At 44.1% G+C, this 21,225-nt stretch overlaps 2 protein-coding genes and 2 non-coding genes across 4 annotated transcripts; 3 read left to right on the forward strand and 1 right to left on the reverse strand.

Moving 5' to 3' along the window:
- The first annotated feature begins 11,907 nt into the window (after positions 1 to 11,907).
- LOC145335968 (histone H2B type 1-M-like) lies at positions 11,908 to 12,560 on the forward strand. Its single transcript, XM_080181703.1, has one exon. It carries the CDS (start codon positions 11,951 to 11,953, stop codon positions 12,326 to 12,328), a length of 378 nt encoding a protein of 125 aa, XP_080037829.1. The 5' UTR covers positions 11,908 to 11,950; the 3' UTR covers positions 12,329 to 12,560.
- A 1,009-nt stretch (positions 12,561 to 13,569) lies between these two features.
- LOC145335950 (histone H2A.J) lies at positions 13,570 to 14,069 on the forward strand. The gene has a single exon (XM_080181683.1). The coding sequence runs from the start codon at positions 13,597 to 13,599 to the stop codon at positions 13,984 to 13,986; it is 390 nt and encodes a 129-aa protein (XP_080037809.1). The 5' UTR covers positions 13,570 to 13,596; the 3' UTR covers positions 13,987 to 14,069.
- A 1,549-nt stretch (positions 14,070 to 15,618) lies between these two features.
- On the forward strand, positions 15,619 to 15,701 carry trnal-uaa (transfer RNA leucine (anticodon UAA)). Its single transcript has one exon. It is a non-coding gene; the product is annotated as a tRNA-Leu (tRNA).
- A 2,948-nt stretch (positions 15,702 to 18,649) lies between these two features.
- trnam-cau (transfer RNA methionine (anticodon CAU)) lies at positions 18,650 to 18,721 on the reverse strand. Its single transcript has one exon. It is a non-coding gene; the product is annotated as a tRNA-Met (tRNA).
- Between the last annotated feature and the right edge of the window lie 2,504 nt (positions 18,722 to 21,225).

The following is a 21,225-nucleotide window of genomic DNA, read 5'->3' on the forward strand; positions in this document are numbered from 1 at the left end:
GCAAACCCCTTCCGAGCGCTGATTAAATAGACAGTCCCACAGATCTATGTTAATGAGGAATTGGGAAAGCAATGATTGTGATTGGACATTTTAAAAGTTATTCCACTCACTTCTCAGGGGTTCATTTGAGTGGATACGGAAACAGACCAATCAGATTGAGGGGTTTCCGCCAATCACAAACCTCCTTACTACAATCAGGAAGTACATTTTCCAAAGAATCTCCAGGCCCAGTTTCTCAGTGTGGAAAGATCCACCGGGAAATGTCCCCTGGCTGTCGGTGTGAGGGACCCTTCTCCACAGAGGGACTGTGCGGGAGTGTGGGATTCCTTCAGGGACTGTGAATCTCTGGTAATGTGTGTGAGTGTAGGGTTTACTCACTCTCTGTTACAGTGTGTGAGTGTAGGATTTACTCACTCTCTGTTACAGTGTGTGAGTGTGGGATTTACTCACTCTCTGATACAGTGTGTGAGTGTGGGATTTACTCACTCTCTGATACAGTGTGTGAGTGTGGGATTGACTCACTCTCTGATACAGTGTGTGAGTGTGGGATTTACTCACTCTCTGATACAGTGTGTGAGTGTGGGATTTACTCACTCTCTGATACAGTGTGTGAGTGTGGGATTGACTCACTCTCTGATACAGTGTGTGAGTGTGGGATTTACTCACTCTCTGATACAGTGTGTGAGTGTGGGATTTACTCACTCTCTGATACAGTGTGTGAGTGTGGGATTGACTCACTCTCTGATACAGTGTGTGAGTGTGGGATTTACTCACTCTCTGATACAGTGTGTGAGTGTGGGATTTACTCACTCTCTGATACAGTGTGTGAGTGTGGGATTGACTCACTCTCTGATACAGTGTGTGAGTGTGGGATTGACTCACTCTCTGATACAGTGTGTGAGTGTAGGATTGACTCACTCTCTGATACAGTGTGTGAGTGTGGGATTGACTCACTCTCTGATACAGTGTGTGAGTGTGGGATTGACTCACTCTCTGATACAGTGTGTGAGTGTGGGATTGACTCACTCTCTGATACAGTGTGTGAGTGTGGGATTGACTCACTCTCTGATACAGTGTGTGAGTGTGGGATTGACTCACTCTCTGATACAGTGTGTGAGTGTGGGATTGACTCACTCTCTGATACAGTGTGTGAGTGTGGGATTTACTCACTCTCTGATACAGTGTGTGAGTGTGGGATTTACTCACTCTCTGATACAGTGTGTGACTGTGGGATTTACTCACTCTCTGATACAGTGTGTGAATGTGGGGTTTACTCACTCTCTGATACAGTGTGTGAATGTGGGGTTTACTCTCTCTGATGCAGTGTGTGAATGTGGGATTGACTCACTCTCTGATACAGTGTGAGTGTGGGATTGACTCACTCTCTGATACAGTGTGTGAGTGTGGGATTTACTCACTCTCTGATACAGTGTGTGAATGTGGGGTTTACTCTCTCTGATGCAGTGTGTGAATGTGGGATTGACTCACTCTCTGATACAGTGTGTGAGTGTGGGATTTACTCACTCTCTGATACAGTGTGTGAGTGTGGGATTGACTCACTCTCTGATACAGTGTGTGAGTGTGGGATTCACTCACTCTCTGATACAGTGTGTGAGTGTGGGATTTACTCACTCTCTGATACAGTGTGTGAGTGTGGGATTGACTCACTCTCTGATACAGTGTGTGAGTGTGGGATTGACTCACTCTCTGATACAGTGTGTGAGTGTGGGATTGACTCACTCTCTGATACAGTGTGTGAGTGTGGGATTGACTCACTCTCTGATACAGTGTGTGAGTGTGGGATTTACTCACTCTCTGATACAGTGTGTGAGTGTGGGATTGACTCACTCTCTGATACAGTGTGTGAGTGTGGGATTGACTCACTCTCTGATACAGTGTGTGAGTGTGGGATTGACTCACTCTCTGATACAGTGTGTGAGTGTGGGATTCACTCACTCTCTGATACAGTGTGTGAGTGTGGGATTTACTCACTCTCTGATACAGTGTGTGAGTGTGGGATTGACTCACTCTCTGACACAGTGTGTGAGTGTAGGATTTACTCATCATTTGTAAGGATGGACTACATTATGTGAGTTTGGAAATCATGCATCTGATTTGATGCAATCATATCTGAGTGTTGGATTCATTCTATATTTGAGTGTTGGACTCATTGTGTATCTGTTGGATGGTGAGGCATATGAGTGAGTGTATTGATTCTTTCCCTGGGAATATAAGGCAGTGCTGATTTAACTGTGCATATGTCACATACACCATGCTGGATTTATTCTGTACTTGTCACTTCCTGAAACTGGATGTAAAAGAGATTCATCCTGTCGCTGTCATTCTCTAACACTGTACATCAGTGTGAAATTGATTGTGTGGTTTCTTTCAGTCTGGGCTTCTTTGTCTGAGTGTGAACTTTTCATTCACTGTCAGTGCCTGGTACTGTGTGGGAATGTGAGTTTAACTCTGTACCTGTTAACATCTGCTGCTGTAAGGGTACACGGATCTCAATCTGTATCTGTCAGTCTCTGGTGCTGAATGGATGTGTGGAATTCATTCTGTATCTGTCAGTCTCTGGTGCTGGATGGATGTGTGGAATTCATTCCGTATCTGTCAGTCTCTGGTAACCAAAAGAAAATATGTGGAAAATATCAGCAGCTCTGGTAGCATCTGTGAAGTGAGAGAGCTAATGTTTTGATTCAGATGACTTTTTGTCAAAGCTTTGACCTGGAGAGAAGGTGGGGCGGGGGTGTGGAGAGAAGTGGGGGAGGTGGACAGAAAGGAGAGGCAATATCAAAACCAGGTTCTTAACGGGGGAGGCAATTCATAGACAGGTTGTGAACACGGCCAGGGGGACACAATGGCAAGAACTCATTATTCAACATCATTGCTGTTTTCACTCCCAAACCGCCGGGAAGGGGTCTCATTTAGTTCCTATCTCCCAGTGTTTGTTATTATTATTATAGAATGAACAGCAGAAATATAACTGCACAATAACCATGAGAGCTGCTGTACAAACAAGATCTACTGCAGGCAGCAGGTGGGGAGTGGGAAGGAGAGGCTTTAAACAGTGGCTGCTTGTTTATTTTTCGATATTTGGTTAAAGTGGGAGCTGGAAATAGATATCTGACCCGTGCAAAAGTTCCTGCTGCTTCACACAGCTCAACTCAATCAGCAGTGCACGGATTGGGCTGTTTCTGAATGTCACAAAATTGTTTTAAACTCTCCCCAAACTCCCAGTGAGTAAAAGCAGTTTGGTATATTACTGAAATGATCTCAAATATTGTCTGTGCTGAAGGTTTATCCTTTTACCCTGGTTCCTGATAATTGTTATTTGTGAAGTTATATCAACAACTTTTATATCTTTTATTTCATCTGTTCCTCAGTTTAGTTAGTTATTTTTCTTGTTGCAGGCAGATATTTGAAGGATTCTGATGATTCCTCAGAACAAGCACATTTTCATCAAGCCAGTTCCAACACAAAGCAGTTCCAGTATCATTCACAGAGCACAGAGATAATGCCAACTCATTGGGTTCACTGCCACAAAGAGGAGGATTCAGCCCCACACTGTTTGCAAGGTAAGAGACAACTTTTCAATCCCAGAGTTGAACAGGAAAAGAGGATTTATTTTTAATTTCCTTCCCTGCCATTGTGGGACATAGGGTCAGGAGTGGGCCATTCAGCCCATTGAGCCTGTACTACCATTCAATCTGATTATGGCTGACCATCTCCTTCAGTGCCCTTTCCCCACTCTATCCCCAATTTCCCTGTATAAGGACATAAGAAATAGGAGCAGGAGTCGGCCAACTAGCCCTTCGAGCCTGCCCCGCCATTCAATAAGATCATGGCTGATCTGTCGTGGCTCAGTTCCACGTTCCCGCCCTCTCCCCATAACCCTTAATCCCCTCTCTTATCAAAAACCCATCAACCCGCGTCTTAAAAATATTTAGCGAGGCAGCCTCCACCACTTCAACGGGCAGAGAATTCCAGAGATTCACCACCCTTTGAGTGAAGAAGTTCCTCCTTAACTCCGTTATAAACCACCCCCCCCCTTTATCTTGAGGCTATGCCCCCTAGTCCTACTGTCGTTTCTGAGCAGGAAGAGTCTCTCCACCTCTATCCTATCCATCCCATTCATCATCTTATACGTCTCAATGAGATCTCCCCTCATTCTTCTAAACTCTAACGAGTACAGGCCTACTTTATTCAGCCTCTCCTCATAGCTCAACCCCCTCAACTCCGGCATCAGCCTAGTAAACCTCCTCTGCACTCCCTCCAAGGCTAAAATATCCTTGCGTAAGTACGGCGCCCAAAACTGCACACAGTACTCCAGCTCCGGCCTCGCCAATGCCCTATACAGCCGCAGCAAGACCTCCCTACTTTTATATTCAATCCCCCTCGCGATGAAGGCCAGCATCCCATTTGCCTTCCTGACCACCTGCTGCACCTGCAAGCTGGGTTTTTGCGACTCGTGCACAAGGACCCCGAGGTCCCTCTGCACCATCGCCTGCTGCAGTTTTTCTCCACGTAAGTAATAATCCTACCTACCATTATTCCTACCAAAGTGGACCACCTCGCACTTGCCAACATTAAATTCCATTTGCCATTTCCTGGCCCATTTGCCCAGCCTATCTAGATCCTTCTGTAGACTCTTCCCACCCTCCGCACAATTTGCCTTTCCACCAATTTTGGTGTCATCAGCAAATTTTGACACCCTACACTCGGTTCCCTCCTTCAGATCATCTATATAAATGGTAAATAGCTGAGGCCCCAGCACCGACCCCTGGGGCACTCCACTAGTCACCATCCGCCAATCCCAATAGCACCCATTGACCCCCACTCTCTGCCTCCTATTTGACAACCAGTCCTCTATCCACGCTAACACCCTACGCCCAACTCCATGCCCCCTGACCTTCTGTAATAACCTCTTGTGAGGTACCTTGTCAAACGCCTTCTGAAAATCCAGAAAGACTACATCCACCGGCTCTCCTCTATCCACCGCCCTAGACACATCCTCATAGAACTCCAGTAAATTTGTCAGACACGACTTCCCTTTAAGGAAACCGTGTTGTGTCTGCTCTATCAAGCAGTTCCCCTCAAGATGTCTCGCTATTTCCTCCTTAATGACGGATTCTAACATTTTACCTACAAAAGACATTAAACTAACAGGCCTATAATTCCCCACCTTTTGCCTGGCACCCTTCTAAAACAACGGCCGTTTTAAACATTAGCCGTTTTCCAATCTTCCGGCACTTCCCCAGAATCCAGACTACATTAATGTTCACCCTGTGTGTGAACTTCTGCAGCCCTCTGAGCTACAGAATTCCAAAGGTTCACAAAGTTAAGTTAAAAAAGTGCAGATCTCAGTCCAAAGAGGATTTGCCCTTATTTTAAAATTGTATCTAGGCTCCCAACCAGGGGAAACATCTCGCCTGCATCTACCATGTTTACCCTTTTAAGTACTTTGTTGTTTTCAGTGAAATACAGGCCCTGTTTCCTCAGGTTTTCTTCATAAGACAGTCCCGCCATTCCTGGGACAAATCTGCTGAATGGTCACTACACTCCCTCTGAGGCAATAATAACCCAAACTGCACACAGTATTCCAGATACAATCTAATAACACTGCTGTCCAGTCAACCCAAGGCTTCACTACTCCTGTACTCAGAACCTCCTACAATAAAAACTAACGTACCATGAACCTTCCAAATTACCTGCTTCATTTCCTTGTTAGCTTCCAGTGACTTATTAATGAGGATCGTCATGTCCCCTAGTACATCAACACTTTCTAATCTCTTAGCATTGAATTAAACTCTGAATATCTGTGCCTTCTACGGAAATGGAAAATCTCACATTTTCTACATGATGTCCCATCCACAATTTTCTGAGAGGTAATGAGAGGTTCAGAACATTGCAGCTGGAATATCATCCACCTGAAGCTGCTTTGTATCTTTCTCCCAACACACATTTACACTGAGCTTTGTGTCAAGTGCAAACTTCTCAATATTACATTTGACTGACAGGTAGATACATTAATCATAGAATTTGAACAAAACACACCCACTCACATATATAAAACATGTTGGTCACAAATTGAATAAGAATTCATAACCAGAATAGACAAAAAATGTTGTTGTGAATCTAAAAAATTGCAATTAATTACCTCAGAATATAGCCATTGATACATTTTGTAAATCAATCCAAAAATCTCAGTGAGTCAAACTGAAAGATGTAATGACAATTCTGTTACTACAAACTGCAGTAATTAATTCCCAGGCTGTGTATCCAAATCTTACCATTCACAGAACTAGAAATTGAATACCATTGCACAACTTACAAACAGCTACTGAATGTAAACCATGACTGGGAAATGTACCCAAATCCATCTGATAAATTAAATCAAAAGGCAAACAAATATCAATGCATTATAATTTAAATAAATAGTTTCTAATACAGTGCCTGAAATGCATGTAAATTTAAAGTGCAAAAGTATCCCACATTTCAATACATCACAATGAACAACTGTATGAGGATTGATTCTTACACTCGCATAGATAACAAGAGAATCACAGATGTAAAATTAATCCTATATTCACAAACTCCCAAGAGACAGATGGGAAAAACAAGGAATTCCATAACATACTTGGGAATGACAACTACAGAATGATTCTTACACCCAAACATTCATCAGAGGAAAAGTGAAACAAAATGAACTCCACACTCACACAGTATCAGCAAGTAACATTTACAGAATGAGTCCTGTCGTCATACACAGCACCACAACGACAGAGATACAGAAGGAAAATAACTTTGAGCTGCTGTACCTGGGATGGATACAAACAGTATAAATCACACACTCATGTAGTTACTCAAAGGCTGAAGACTGCAAAACTGAAATCAAACTCATGTTGACTTCATGGCAAACTCAGGAACAGATTTAACCCCATATAAACATACAACAGTGGAGACTGACATCGTGCCTGAATCACAAATTCATGTTCAGCTAACCTCACACATGCAGACTGACAACAGACAAACAAATACATGATAAAAATGTCTTTTGTATACAGTGTCCAATACTTACAGGCACAAAATTAATCTCCTTCTCTACAAGAGATGGAGTGATGAGATTGAGTCCCACACTCAGCCTCACTGAGTAGTTGCAGTGTATCTCACAGATGGTACACATTGTGCTCCAGTGGCTGAGGGAGTAAATGCTGAAGCTGGTGTGCAAGTGAAACCCAAAATATTATTTTGTATTTGAGATTCTTTTATGTTATTGGAGATGCATTTTCCCAGTGAGTGGAGAGTACTGCATCTAACATAAGAAACATAAGAAACATAAGAAATAGGAGCAGGAGTAGGCCATCCAGCCCTTCGAGCCTGCCCCGCCATTCAATAAGATCATGGCTGATCTGTTGTGGCTCAGTTCCACTTTCCCGCCCTCTCCCCATAACCCTTAATCCCCTCTCTTATCAAGAACCCATCAACCCGCTTCTTAAAAATATTTAGCGAGGCAGCCTCCACCACTTCAACGGGCAGAGAATTCCAGAGATTCACCACCCTTTGAGTGAAGAAGTTCCTCCTCAACTCCGTTCTAAACCGCCTCCCCTTTATCTTGAGGCTGTGCCCCCTAGTCCTACTGTCTTTTTTGAGCGGGAAGAGTCTCTCCACCTCTATCCTATCCATCCCATTCATCATCTTATACGTCTCAATGAGATCTCCCCTCATTCTTCTAAACTCTAACGAGTACAAGCCTAGTTTATTCAGCCTCTCCTCATAGCTCAATCCCCTCAACTCCGGTATCAGCCTAGTAAACCTCCTCTGCACTCCCTCCAGGGCCAAAATATCCTTGCGCAGGTGCGGCGCCCAAAACTGCACACAGTACTCCAGCTGCGGCCTCACCAATGCCCTATACAGCTGCAGCAAGACCTCCCCACTTTTATATTCAATCCCCCTCGCTATGAAGGCTAGCATCCCATTCGCCTTCCTGACCACCTGCTGCACCTGCAAGCTGGGTTTTTGCGACTCATGCACAAGGACCCCGAGGTCCCTCTGCACCGTCGCCTGCTGCAGTTTTTCGCCACGTAAGTAATAGTCCTTCCTACCATTCTTCCTACCAAAGTGGACCACCTGCTTTTCAATTGTGGAAAGTCTTTGGGGAAATAAGGGGTCAGTCACTGGCTGTGAACCTGCTCTGCTCTATTTTTAAAGCTCAGTAAGAAGTCTTACAACACCAGGTTAAAGACCAACAGGTTTATTTGGTGGCAAACACCGCTAGCTCGTGGCTTTGTTACCAAATAAACCTGTTGGACTTTAACCTGGTGTTGTCAGACTTCTTACTGTGTTTACCCCGGTCCAACGCTGGCATCTCCACATCATGACTATTTTAAAAGCCAGAATCACATTGTGACAGGATACAGGAAGAACCTTGTGCTCATTTCTCATTAATTACAGTCACAAAATGATGACCATGCTGAAACATAATGAAAGATGTGAATTATGAGCAAGAGTCGGCCATTCAGCTCTTTGAGCCCATATCGTCACACAATGAGGTCATGGCTGATTTTCCATTTCAACACCATTTCCCTGCTCTATCCCCATATCCATTAATGTTACTAATATGTAGAAACCGATCCATCTCACTCATGAACTTAATCAACAAGTAAGACTCCACAGCCCATTGGACTGATCATTCCAAAGAATCACCCACTCAGTGAAATAATTCCTCCCCATCTCAGTCCTAATGAGCTGCCCCTTATTCTGAGTCTGTGTCCTTTGGTTCCAAACACACCAGTCAGGGAAAACATACTTCCTGCTTCTACCCTATCGAGCCGTGTAAGATTGTTGTATGTTTGAATGTCAGCACCTCTCATTCTTTTAAATGCCAGAAAATAAACGCCTGGTGTTTCTTGTTTTTACTCAGACAATAATCCCTCCACCCAAGGAATCCATTTAGTGAACCTTCATTCCACTTCCTCTGTGGCAATCATGTTTTTCTTTAGGTCAGGAGAACAATACTGCACACAATAGTCCAGGTGCTGTCTCAGCAAGACTCGATATAATTACAGTAAAATATCTTTACCCCCGTGTTCAAAACATCTTGTAATAAAGGCAAACATTCCATTCTCCTTCTTAATTGCTTGCTCGAGCTGCAGATTAGTTTTCTGTAACTCATGAACAGGAACAGTCAAGTGCTTTTGAATGTTGACACTTTCAAGCCTCTCATCATTTAAGGAATATTCTGCACATTACATTCCATCTGTGAAATTGTTGCCCACTCTCTGAGCCACTTCAAATCCCCTTGAGGAGGTTTTGCCTCCTCCTCACAACTCACACTTCCACCTTATTTTGTGTATTCTCCAAAGTTGCAACTGTTGTCTTTAATCACTGCATCCCAATGATTGATATAGGTTGTGAATGTTGGGGCCTGAGCACTGATCCTTGTTGTACTCTACTTGTCATTGTCTGCTAACTTGATATGACCTATTTTTCCTATTCTCTGTTTCCTTTCCTGTAACCAGTTCTCAATCCAGGCCAGTATTCCCCATTTGCTCTGATTGTGTTTATTGACCTCTTGTGTGGAAACTAATCAAAGGATTTCTGAACATGTAAATATACCACATCAGCTGGTTACTCTTGATCTCGTTGCTGAAAATGCTAGTTGCATCTTCAGATCTCCAACAGGTTTGCTAATCCTGATTTCACCTTCATAAGACCACCAGGAATTGTTATAGTAGAATCATAGAAGATACAAGCAGCAGTAGATCATTTAGCCCTTGGAGCTGCTCCAGCATTCGTTTTGATCGTGGCTGATCATCAGAATCAATATTCTGACCCCTCCTTCCCCCGATATCCCTTATCCCTCGAGCCCAAAGAGCTAGATTGAATTTATTCTTGAACTTGCCTGAACTACTTTCTCTGGTAGTGAATTCCACAGATTGACCAAGCTCTCAGTGAAGAAGTTTCTCCTCGCGTTTTGCCTCAACTCAGGTCAAGTTTCCTGGATTTGTTGTCACCTAATATAGAAACAAAGAACCAAGAGGTAGGAAACAGAATACTGTATTTGCAATCTGCAGATTGACAAGAACAGCATAAAACATTGCTACTCATAAAATACAACAGCTACAGAGTACAATCCACATCTTCCTCACACTGACAGCAAAAAATAATACTCACATTGCAACAATTAACAGATTCTGCAATAAAGACACACAGACCTACCACACACACTGACAGCAGGAAACATGCCAGAAACAGAGAGGGACAGAATAAAACCCTTTGTCGTAAAGCAGAAAATGACTGACATAGACTGAAATCCAGATTTATGTTTCAGGAAATTATAAACAATCCGCACATCACTCGCAGTGTGTACTAGATATTGAATAACAAACATGTGTAAGTTAATAGTGATCCTAGGTAGGCTGGTGTCTCATCTATATTTAGTGTTTGAGTGACTAAGTGACATTACATAGAATCCCTACAGTTCAGAAGGAGGCCATTCAGCCCATCGAGTCTGCATTGACCGCAGTCCAACCCAGGCTCTTTCCCCGTAACCCTTCTAATCCCCTGACGCTCAGGGGCAAGTGTTGATTCGTTGGTTAGAGTCGAATTTAATTTGTTACAGTCCAAGTTGTGAACCTTTGTCATGTGATCCTTTAAGATGGTCACTGGGAAATATCAACCTCAATGGGAACTGTAACATCACAAATAACTGAGGCCTTGAGAATTAGTGGGAAAGACACACTCCAAATAATAGAACAGCATGATGGGAAAATACCAACACCCTTATACCAAAGACTGATATACACAGATTAAAAACCTACCCCCGTGTCAGAAATAAAAGTGTGCAGTGAAATCACACACACAAATCCCAAAACTGAAGCGCAGCTAGAAAAAACATCACAAGATTTTCCATTTCAGAAACCACCAGGTGCCAAATGAAATACAGAATAACATCCCAGGACCAACATACTGAAAAGCCCACACTCTCTAAAATACTGAATGTTAGAGAGAAAATAAAACACACGGGCATATATCAGAGATTGCAATTTCTGGATGAAATCTTAATATCACTGACCACAGACTGACAGAGATAGAAGCAACATTGAAATATCAGATACTAATTGACACAGCATGAATCCCACTCGCACAGGGCTGACAGAGAAGCATTGGGAAATAGAATGTGTGTATCCTGTTGTGGAATCGCTCTCGCATTGTTCATTAACTGGCACCGATCCCTCAATGCCATCCCACCCCCACCCCCACCCCCACCCCCGCCCCATTCCCAAGCACTCGAATTGTGTTGAACAGTAAATCACCCTCCGGGATTGTTTCTCTAATCCTCTCTGAACACCTTGTAGTCAGTAATGTCCAATTCTCATTCCACTCCTTCTCTCAGTCAGTTTTCTGTTTGAGCCACACTGTTAGTGTCACATGTGGGACTTGTGGCTGCTGCTCATCAAACTTATTCCCCTTTAACCCGCCCAGTAACTCTCGCAATAACCCCTGTCTGAGCCCAGATACTCTGTCCTGCCAGCTCCCGGTGATGGGCGGGGAAGTAAAGCGGAGCAGTTGGTGCTGGTGAGGAAGGGGAAATGTATGAAGAGTATCAGCAGTCTGATAGAGTGATGTGGGATTAGCAGCAGAGAGAATGTGCTGGTGTGGCAGAGGGAGTGAGAGAGTCAGGGGGGTTTGGGTGGATGGGGCCGGACAAGGGGAAAGGACGGATTGAAAACTGAGAGAGTTTGTGGGTTTGAGCAGCAACCAATGTGATTGGGTATCTACACTAACCAATCAGAGACAGGATGACGAATTGCCATCAGTGTGAATGAACCAATGGGAACAGGGCTTGCAGCCATCCTTCATTAGCATAGGCCTGTGCTTTGGTCTATAAAAGAGGAGTTCCGGGCCCCATTCAGTGATTGTGTGTCTGAAATTCAGTGGGAGGATGGTGGATGAGAAGAAAGCGCCGGTTTCCAAGAAGGGAGCCAAGAAAGCGCAGAAAAAGCTGCCGGCAAAGGGCGGCAAGAAGAGGAAAAGATCCCGGAAGGAGAGTTACTCCATCTACATTTACAAAGTGATGAAGCAGGTTCACCCCGACACCGGCATCTCCTCCAAGGCCATGAGCATCATGAACTCGTTCGTCAACGATATTTTCGAGCGCATCGCGGGTGAGGCTTCCCGCCTGGCCCATTACAACAAGCGCAGCACCATCAGCTCCCGGGAGATCCAGACCGCCGTGCGCCTGCTGCTGCCCGGGGAACTGGCCAAGCACGCCGTGTCGGAAGGGACAAAGGCGGTGACCAAGTACACCAGCTCCAAGTAAAACTCCCCAATGGACTGAGAAACCCCCCAAAACACAACGGCTCTTTTCAGAGCCACCCACAATCTCTGTGAAAAGGCTGTATCATTAATTTAGCTTCAATGATTACAACGCAGCGTCTTGTACTATAATAATTGTTATATTTTCCGATTATCAATGATAGACACGGAGTAATGTAAATCAAACGCCCGGTGGATCATTGGGTCTGAGTAATAATGTTTAAAATTAATTAACTGCTACCTGCCCTTCTCTGGGTTTAGGTCTCAGACGCGTTGATATTCGGTCCCTTTCTCCGGCTTTAGAGAGAGAGTTAATGGAACAAATGTGTCAGAATCATCGAATCCCTACAGTGCAGAGGCCATTCGGCCTATCGAGTTTGTACCGACATCAATCCCTCACCCATCCTCATAACCCGACATATTTCCCCTGTTCATCCCTCTGATACTGGGGGGCAAATCCAATCGACTCGAACCCGCATGTCTTTGGGCTGTGGGAAGAAAGCGGAGCGCCCGCAGGAAAACCCAGGCAGACACGGGGAGAATGTGTAGACTCCACTCAGTTTCCAGTTCTGTTTCAGTTTGGTCTCAATAATCGATCAGTTTATTCCCTATAAACCCCAGTTGTGCAGGAATCCTCAGTCTGGAGGAATATGGGGAACAGTCCGTCCGTTTGTAGAACGATGAAACTTCCTGGCGGCTGGTTGGAGAGTTTTAAAAAGGGCCGAGATGAACCCCGAATGGATCCCGGATTCTAAAAGCAACTCGGGATAAAATGGTGCAAACAGACTGATGTTTCAAAAAGGTTTGTTTTTAGTTAATTATTGATGGGATTTTGTATTTCTTGATTGAGAAATATATTTGCGAACTTTCCAAAAATGAATGATTTATTTTCGGCTTGTTTTCAGATAAACCCAGAGTGAAAATGAGAAACTGCCGGATCCAGGTTAACTGTAGACTGGGGGAGGAGAGAAAGGGAGATTCTTACATTCCTCAGAATGAATTCTCCATTACCGATCAGAATAATTCTTTTCCCCTTTGGGGACTTTTCCAATTTGGAATGAAATTGGTTGGAATTTGAGAATTTGTTCTTTTTCCGCCCTCTGGAGTCTCCGGATTGGTCAATTCAGCAAATTTCTAATTGGTCATATGGACAAGATAGCAACAAAGTGACCAATCAGCAATGTGGGCCCGCCATTCCTCCCGGAGCTATAAGAGAAGCGAAAGGGAGTGGATTTCAGCATTCTTTGTGAAAGGCTTTGGGAGATTGGGGAAATGTCTGGAAGAGGAAAGAGCAGCGGGAAAGTTCGGGCCAAGGCCAAGTCTCGCTCCTCCCGGGCTGGACTGCAGTTCCCGGTGGGCCGTGTTCACAGGCTCCTGAGAAAGGGCAACTATGCTGAGCGTGTGGGTGCCGGAGCCCCGGTCTATCTGGCTGCTGTGCTCGAGTATCTGACCGCTGAAATCCTGGAGCTGGCCGGGAACGCGGCCCGGGACAACAAGAAGACCCGCATCATCCCCAGACACCTGCAGCTGGCCGTCCGCAACGACGAGGAGCTCAACAAGCTGCTGGGAGGGGTGACCATCGCTCAGGGCGGGGTGCTGCCTAATATCCAGGCCGTGCTGCTGCCCAAGAAAACCTCCGCCGTCTCCAGCAAGAGCAAGTGAAGCGGCCATTCTTTCATCTGATAACCCAAAGGCTCTTTTCAGAGCCACTCACTTTATCTGGAAAAGGGCGGCCTGGTGTCTATCGGTCAGATTCTGCACTGCTATTCACAGTCCAGCTGTTTCCCGCTTTTTTTTATCAATTCCTGTACCCATTATTGATACAGGTGTTTTAATACATGTAAATTTATGCTATTTATTGGAGAAACTTTTACACGTTAGAAACATCATTTCCAGCACCATGTCTGAGGTAATTATTTAAATACAAGTACACAATTACCCCAGCGTGAGAAACAGCATCAAAGATTGTCTGAAAAATACCCCAAACACAACGGCTCTTTTAAGAGCCACTCACAATCTCTGTGAAAAAGCTGCACCATCTTTTTCCCTTATTGAGTTAATGAGAAATCTTTTTCTGGAGGATAGAGATTTGTCCCGTTACAGAATGCTGTGAATGGGACTTCATTCCCGCCCCTTACACACACTTTCACACTGAAGGGACAATCAAACTGAACTGAGAGCGGATTATAAACCCCAGTCTGGGATTTGTCACGGACAATGAGGCGCAGAACAATATCAGGATGTAATTACTTACATTTAACGATAACTATATTCAGTTTCAGAATAAGGTTCTTTTTTCACTCTCGAGTTACCTAGGCACCGCTCCGGGAACAGAGTAAAGGCGGGAATGAAGAGGTTATTCTCGGGCTGATCTGTTTATTCCACAGTTTTCCCAGAGGACGGAATCAGTGAGATTTGTACACACACAGGACCTGAGTCCATTGCAGCGCTTTAAGATCCGCTTCCCCCCCGGGCCCTCCCTATTCTCCGGACACAAAGCTGCCTGTCCCACCGGCGGGATCGGGCCGGGGATTCTCTCCACACTTCCCATTGGAACATTCCCGGCCGCTTTCAGGGGAGAGGATCAGAAATCAGCCGTTTCTCTCTGTCCCTGTGAAGCCTGTGTGAAGGGGGTTGGTTGGGAATCTCTCTGTTTCTGCTTTTCCACTGAGCTGAGATTTGCTCGGTTTTAAATTGCTGAGCGGGGTCTGATTCCCGCCGGTTCCAGATAAGAGATTGAGACATTCAAACTGTTCCTAAAATAGCGGCAGGATTCAGTGAGGGGAAAATACAATAAACAGATGAGAAAGTGTGAGATTGAAATAGTTTCCTGAACATTAAGGCGTTCGGTTATTTTGTATTTTTCCTGCACTGAAATTGGCGGGTTTTTCCCATTTGAAAATGTAAACCAATCAAAACCTCCCATTTCTACTCCCTCGCTTTGTGATTGGTTAAGAATTGGATAGAAACAAGAGCGACCAATCAGAGCTGGAGTCTGGCTGCAGCCTCACAAACCGCTCCCAATGATTATTAATAGAGATGAAACTGCCCCAATCTGGATTGGAGTTATTCAATGGACTTTGTTTCCATAGATAAATATTTGAAGAAATCAGGTATTTCCTCCACACAAGTTCCAGGGGAGTGTCGCCAGCTCCTTCTCACACACAGTCCGAGCTCAGAGACACAGACAGCTCATCAGTTCCACAGTCTCCGAGAACACTAATCATTTCAGAGGCACATTTTCAATCCAACAGGAATGACAGCCGCTGTGTCCCGATCATGTCCAGTTCTCGTACCAGGGTGGCCGAGTGGTTAAGGCGTTGGACTTAAGATCCAATGGACATATGTCCGCGTGGGTTCAAACCCCACTCCTGGTAGAAGGATTTTTAATACTGCATTCTGCACCCTCTCCTCTCCTTCTCCCCTATATATTGTGTGAATGGTATGCTTGATCTGTATAGCACGCAGGAAACCAGAGTTTTCACAGCTTAATACTGCATGTCCCAATAAGAAATCAAATCAAAATCAGTACCGCTGATCGGGGGATCCATCAATCCCAGTCCAAACTATTATCAGATCATCACTGTATCAATCCCACAATAGAGCAGTTTTAACTCCAAATTAAATATCTGATGAAACGGTATTTCGGTTAAATGTCACACAATTAACCTTCATAAGGTACTTTGAGATTCGAGTTAAATCCCAGTCATATCACCCACATCAGGGGTTTGGAAGTGGCTGTACTAATCCCCATAGTGTATTCTCACAAATACATTAGATACAAATGTGAAATTCAATCTCAGATTGAGATATTCTGACAGTGAGTATAACCTGAGATACAAACTCAGATTCCAGTTGAAAACTCACTCTGGTTATGAAACTAAAAGTTACAATTTCAATTTGATGACTATGAAATGACCCATAAATTATAAACTAATCCTAACCCCTCACTCACACTGAGCCTGATGGAAGACACTGTACCAATTCCAGACTGAGTTCCATTTTACATTCATGTCAAAATTCTTACTCAGAATCAGACTGAGTGTCACAGACCAAATCAATGTGAATAACCTGAGTGAAACTTGTATAACAATCCAGTATCAGATTGAAGGATACATTATCTTGCACAATTGTGTTCAGATTTAATGCTGGGCTGAAACTCACTCACATTGTTTGCTGAAAACATACTGCATCAGTGGCTGTTTCTGTGTTGGAAAATGATTTGGAATTAATCCAAATTGATAACTTGTCCCAGAGATTGAAGGTTATTTAATTAATCCCATACTCACACTAAATCCCAAAGACAGATAAATAAGAGAATAGTTCTGAATCACATATTCAGCATCAACAGCTGAAAAATCCAGGTTGTTTCCTGCTCTCACTCACAGGAGCTGAGTCTGAGTGATATGAAATAAATCACACACACCAAATGTGTCACTGAGAGATTTGGAAACAACCAAAGGCTCACACAGACTAATGGATACAAATGGAAGATTTTATAGAGAGAGACGTGGACGAAAAATCCCAAATGAAACTCGCAGTTTTAGCAGCATCATAGACTTATACACAGAGTTAATTCCACTGATAGCTACAGCATGAAGCTGATGTTCTACAAACAGGGAAATTAAAGCACATGTTCCACAAACAGCCCCAGGGGATTTAATGTTACGGATGGTTCCCACAGTTACATAAAATGCTCACAGACAAAGAAGCCGTTGGCAGATCTAGACTCATCCAACCCACACACTTTATAAGAGTCTGACAGATCCATATAACTGACCCCCTCAGAAACAACACCAGACAAATTCAAATACAGAATGGAAACAGATATTGCAACATGTGAATTGATTGCAAAACCAATTGTGTGTCTTGGACAGCCCATAGCTACGGGGATGTGGTGAAACATGAGGACAAATCCTATCATATCCACCACCAGGCAGGTCGCAACTGCTCAAATAATAGCAAATTACTGCAGATGCTGGAATCTGAAACTAAAAGAGAGAATGCTGGAAAATCTCAGCAGGTGTGGCAGCATCTGTAAGATGTCAAAGGACTTTGACAATGGGTCATCTGGACTCGAAATGTCAGATCTTTTCTCTCCTTATAGATGCTGCCAAACCTACAGATTTTCTCATTTCATCGTTACTGCACAATGTGATTCTGCAATGGGGCAACACTTACTAAATAATCCTGATTGTGCTCAGAATTACATTGACAATATGATCAGAAGAGCAGAGTTTTTTTTTAAAGTGACCTCCTCTTTAAGACAGAGGTGAGGAGGAACCTTTTTCATCAGTTGATTTTTTTTACTTTCTTCATTCATGAGATTAGGGCATCAGAGGCTCGGCCGGGATTTATTGCCCGTCCATAATTGCCCTGGGATAGGCAGCGCTGAACTGCAATCTTCAACTGCTGTCACCAATGTCATGTAGGTACACACACAGTGCGGTTTGGAGGTGGTTGGGGGAGAGGAGGGGGGTGGTGGGTGGCTGTTGGGGAGTGAGAAGACCTACTGGCACTGAAGGAATGGCAATATATTTCCAAGTCCTGATGGTGAGTGGTTTGGAGGGAGATTTCTAATTGGTGTTGTTCTGATGTGTCTGCTGCCCTTTTCCTCTAGGCCACAGTCATGGTGGGTTTGGAAGATGTTGTCAAATGAGCCTTTGTGAATTCAGGCAATGCATTTTGTAGAAGGTACACACTGCTGCCCCTGTCTGTCAGTGGTAATATAAGCAGACTTGTGACTAATAAATAATCTTTAATTTTAACTTTTGGTGGAGGGAGCGACTCTTTGTGGATAGGAAGCGAATGAAATCAGATACTTTGTACTGGATGGTGTCAAACTTCTAGTGTTGTTGGAGCTGCATTCACCCAGGCAAGTTACATCTGGAAAACAGGTACTCCGGATTCCTTCCACAGTCCAAAGACGTGCAGGCCGGGCGGATTGGCCATGCTAGATTACCCTTTGTGTGGTTAAAAAAAAAGTGAAGGTTAGGTAGATTAGTGGAGTGCGTGTGTGGGACTCTGACTATAGGGCATGGATGGGATGCTCTGTCGGATTTCGGTACAATTTAAATGGGCCGAATGGCCTCCTTCAAAATTGTAGGGGTTATGTGATTTTGGTCTTTTGACTGTGTCAGAACTGCCCTGATAATAAAAGGGGGAAAGACGTGTTTGTAGCCTTTACATCAGTGAGCTATTGGCAGATTAGATTGTCTATTGTCAGCGAGAGTTGATGAAGATAACTGTGTCCTGGAAAAAAATAGCAGAGTTACTTTTGGGGAACAGAGAAATGATTTTTTTAAACTGACCCTGAAAATGTAAATAGCAGAGAATGGTTTCGATCCATCGACCTCTGGGTTATGGGCCCAGCACGCTTCCGCTGCGCCACTCTGCTACAAGCTAATAAACTCCTGTTTATTATTGTTGCGCAGTATCAGGACAAAATTTTACTGTCGTATTGCAGTTTAATGACGGCGAATATGCTCCGCCTGGCGGCACAATTCCACTGTCTAACACACAAAGAATGGAACACACACAAAAGCAGCGCGGGTTTGTCAGGAGACAGAAGATCACACACAGGCAAAGCAGAATGGACCGATTGCTCATCTGTGTAAGCTGTTCATGAAAAGTTCAGGCGTGATTTTATTGAATGGAGGAACAGGCTCGGGAGGACAAATGGCCGACTCCTGCTCCAAGCTTTTATGCTCTTAGATTCTTCTTTGTATCCAATACTATTTAATTTATTTTGTTATCCATGATTGGGCCACTTTTCCAGTTATGTTTACGTGCCAGAAAGGAATGTATAACTCTTTAATTGCAGACACCTCTGCCTTAAGTATTAGCCATTTCTTATCCACCGCCATGCCATTGAATGAATCTATTAATCCATAATCTATTTTTGCAAACACACCACTCATACCTTCCTAGTTTACTTTATTAAGATTTAGGATGCTATTTCAGGATTGGACTTGTTTCACGTTTATGGACTGATGGTAGGTGTTCCACAAAGCAGTCAGTTAATCAGTCACGTTGTTAGTAGTGAAATTTTGCAAAAAATATAATGTTGAAAAAGCTATTTCTGCTGCTTGTAGACACTGAACTGTAAGGAGAGATAATGCAATATTCCATTCAAAAACTTATGATATTTCTTCCCTTTCCTTAGCCAATCCTCTCACTGTTCTGTGGCTGGCAGGGCTCTCAAGTGTGTCGCTCCCCTGTCCCACACTTGGAACATTTTCAATCACTCCACAAGGATGAGTAATTTCTGATAAGATTTTCTAGTCACCTGCCATTTTCATTCTGCATCTTACTTTCACACGGATCATTCTGTCCTCGGTCTTTCCTGGTATTCAGAGGTCCTCTCCTCCATTCAGGTTTTTCTACCTTTATACATCTGGTAATTGTCCCTTTCAGCTGTGTGACTAAATCTTATTATTTAATGCATGTGTGGTCCAATTGGTCACAGACATTCTATTTCCTTTGTTTTTTTTTCACATGAGTCCCTCTCCTCTCCATTTGCCTATAATGCCTATATTACATTTATAACTTCCACCATTCTGATGAAAAGATGTTGATCTGAAATCTTTGCCATTAACTTTGTTCGTCTCAGCAGCAGCTCACTTGTTACATAATTGCAGAACTTTGAAATTAAATTCACACTTCCTGCATTCATACTGTCTGAACTCGGGAATCAGGTTGAGAGGAGTTTGGAGAGAATGGATTAAAATCATGATTGGTTTCAATAGAGTAAATGTAAATAAAATGTTTCTATGAAACAACGGCACAAATTTGTTGCGAATGGGATAAAATAAGAAATAAGAACATCAGGGAACACATTTGTGGTTGGGCAGCAAAGTTGCTGTGATCCTGAACATGATGCCTGTAATCGAAGCCAATTGGGACAAAAAGTAAAAGTTAAAATACCATTGGACAAATAAGGATAGAAATACATTTTGAGGCTGTAATTTAGATAAGAGGAAGTATTGCAGTGAACGGAGGGGAAATCTCGTTCAGAGTTTAAACATATTTTATGTTCTGTTTTATTCAATGTAATGGAGGCCTGGAGGACCCAGGATTCAGCGCGCGAGGGAATACGGTCTATCTCATTCAGATTGGTCCGCACGGCGCAGGCGCCATTAGGCCGCGTCCCCGAGTCCCGTCTGTCCGCGCGGAGCATGCGCGGTGCGGCTCCCCAAAGCTGAACGGGGCTGCGCGCAGCCGCAGTAACACCGAGTCAGAGGCGCCCGGGGCCCGGCGGAGGTGCGGGGAGGGAGCCGGGGGAGCGGCACCATGAAGCGGATGGTGCAGCGAGGCCATCCTCACCGCCCCATATGGAACAGTGTGAGTGAGAGGAAACAGAGAGGAGTGGGTAATGGGTGTGTTTCAGACTGGAGGAAGGTTTCCAGTGGAGTTCCCCAGGGCTCGGTGTTAGGAGCCCTGCTCTTCCTGATATATATTAATGACACACACCTTGGTGTACAGGACACAAGCTCAACATTTCCACACGCCCCCAAACCTGGAGGCATTGGCAACTGTGAGGAGGAAAGTGGGAAACTCCCAAAGGACACAGGCAGCTTGGTGGAATGGGAGACAAGTGGCAGTGGGGAAAGTTCCAGCACCGATTGCCCTGCGGCTGCCCCTGGGGATCATGCCCACTCTCAGTGCCCGGGCAAGGCAGTGTGTTGGATAGAGCACTTTCTGGGGCGCAGAGAATTGTTTTCATTCATGTGATATGTGTGTCACTGGCTTGGCCAACATTTATTACACTAATTACCCTTGAACTGAGTGGCTTGTTAGGCCGTTTCAGAGGGGATTTAAGAGTCAAAAACATACTGTGGGTCTCGAGTCACAGGTAACGACAGTTAATGTGGGTGTATTTCCTTCCCTAAAGCGATATCA

This window comes from Carcharhinus amblyrhynchos, unplaced genomic scaffold (assembly GCF_965287045.1).
Source record: "Carcharhinus amblyrhynchos unplaced genomic scaffold, sCarAmb.v2.hapA scaffold_42, whole genome shotgun sequence".
Classification (NCBI taxonomy): Eukaryota; Metazoa; Chordata; class Chondrichthyes; order Carcharhiniformes; family Carcharhinidae; genus Carcharhinus; species Carcharhinus amblyrhynchos.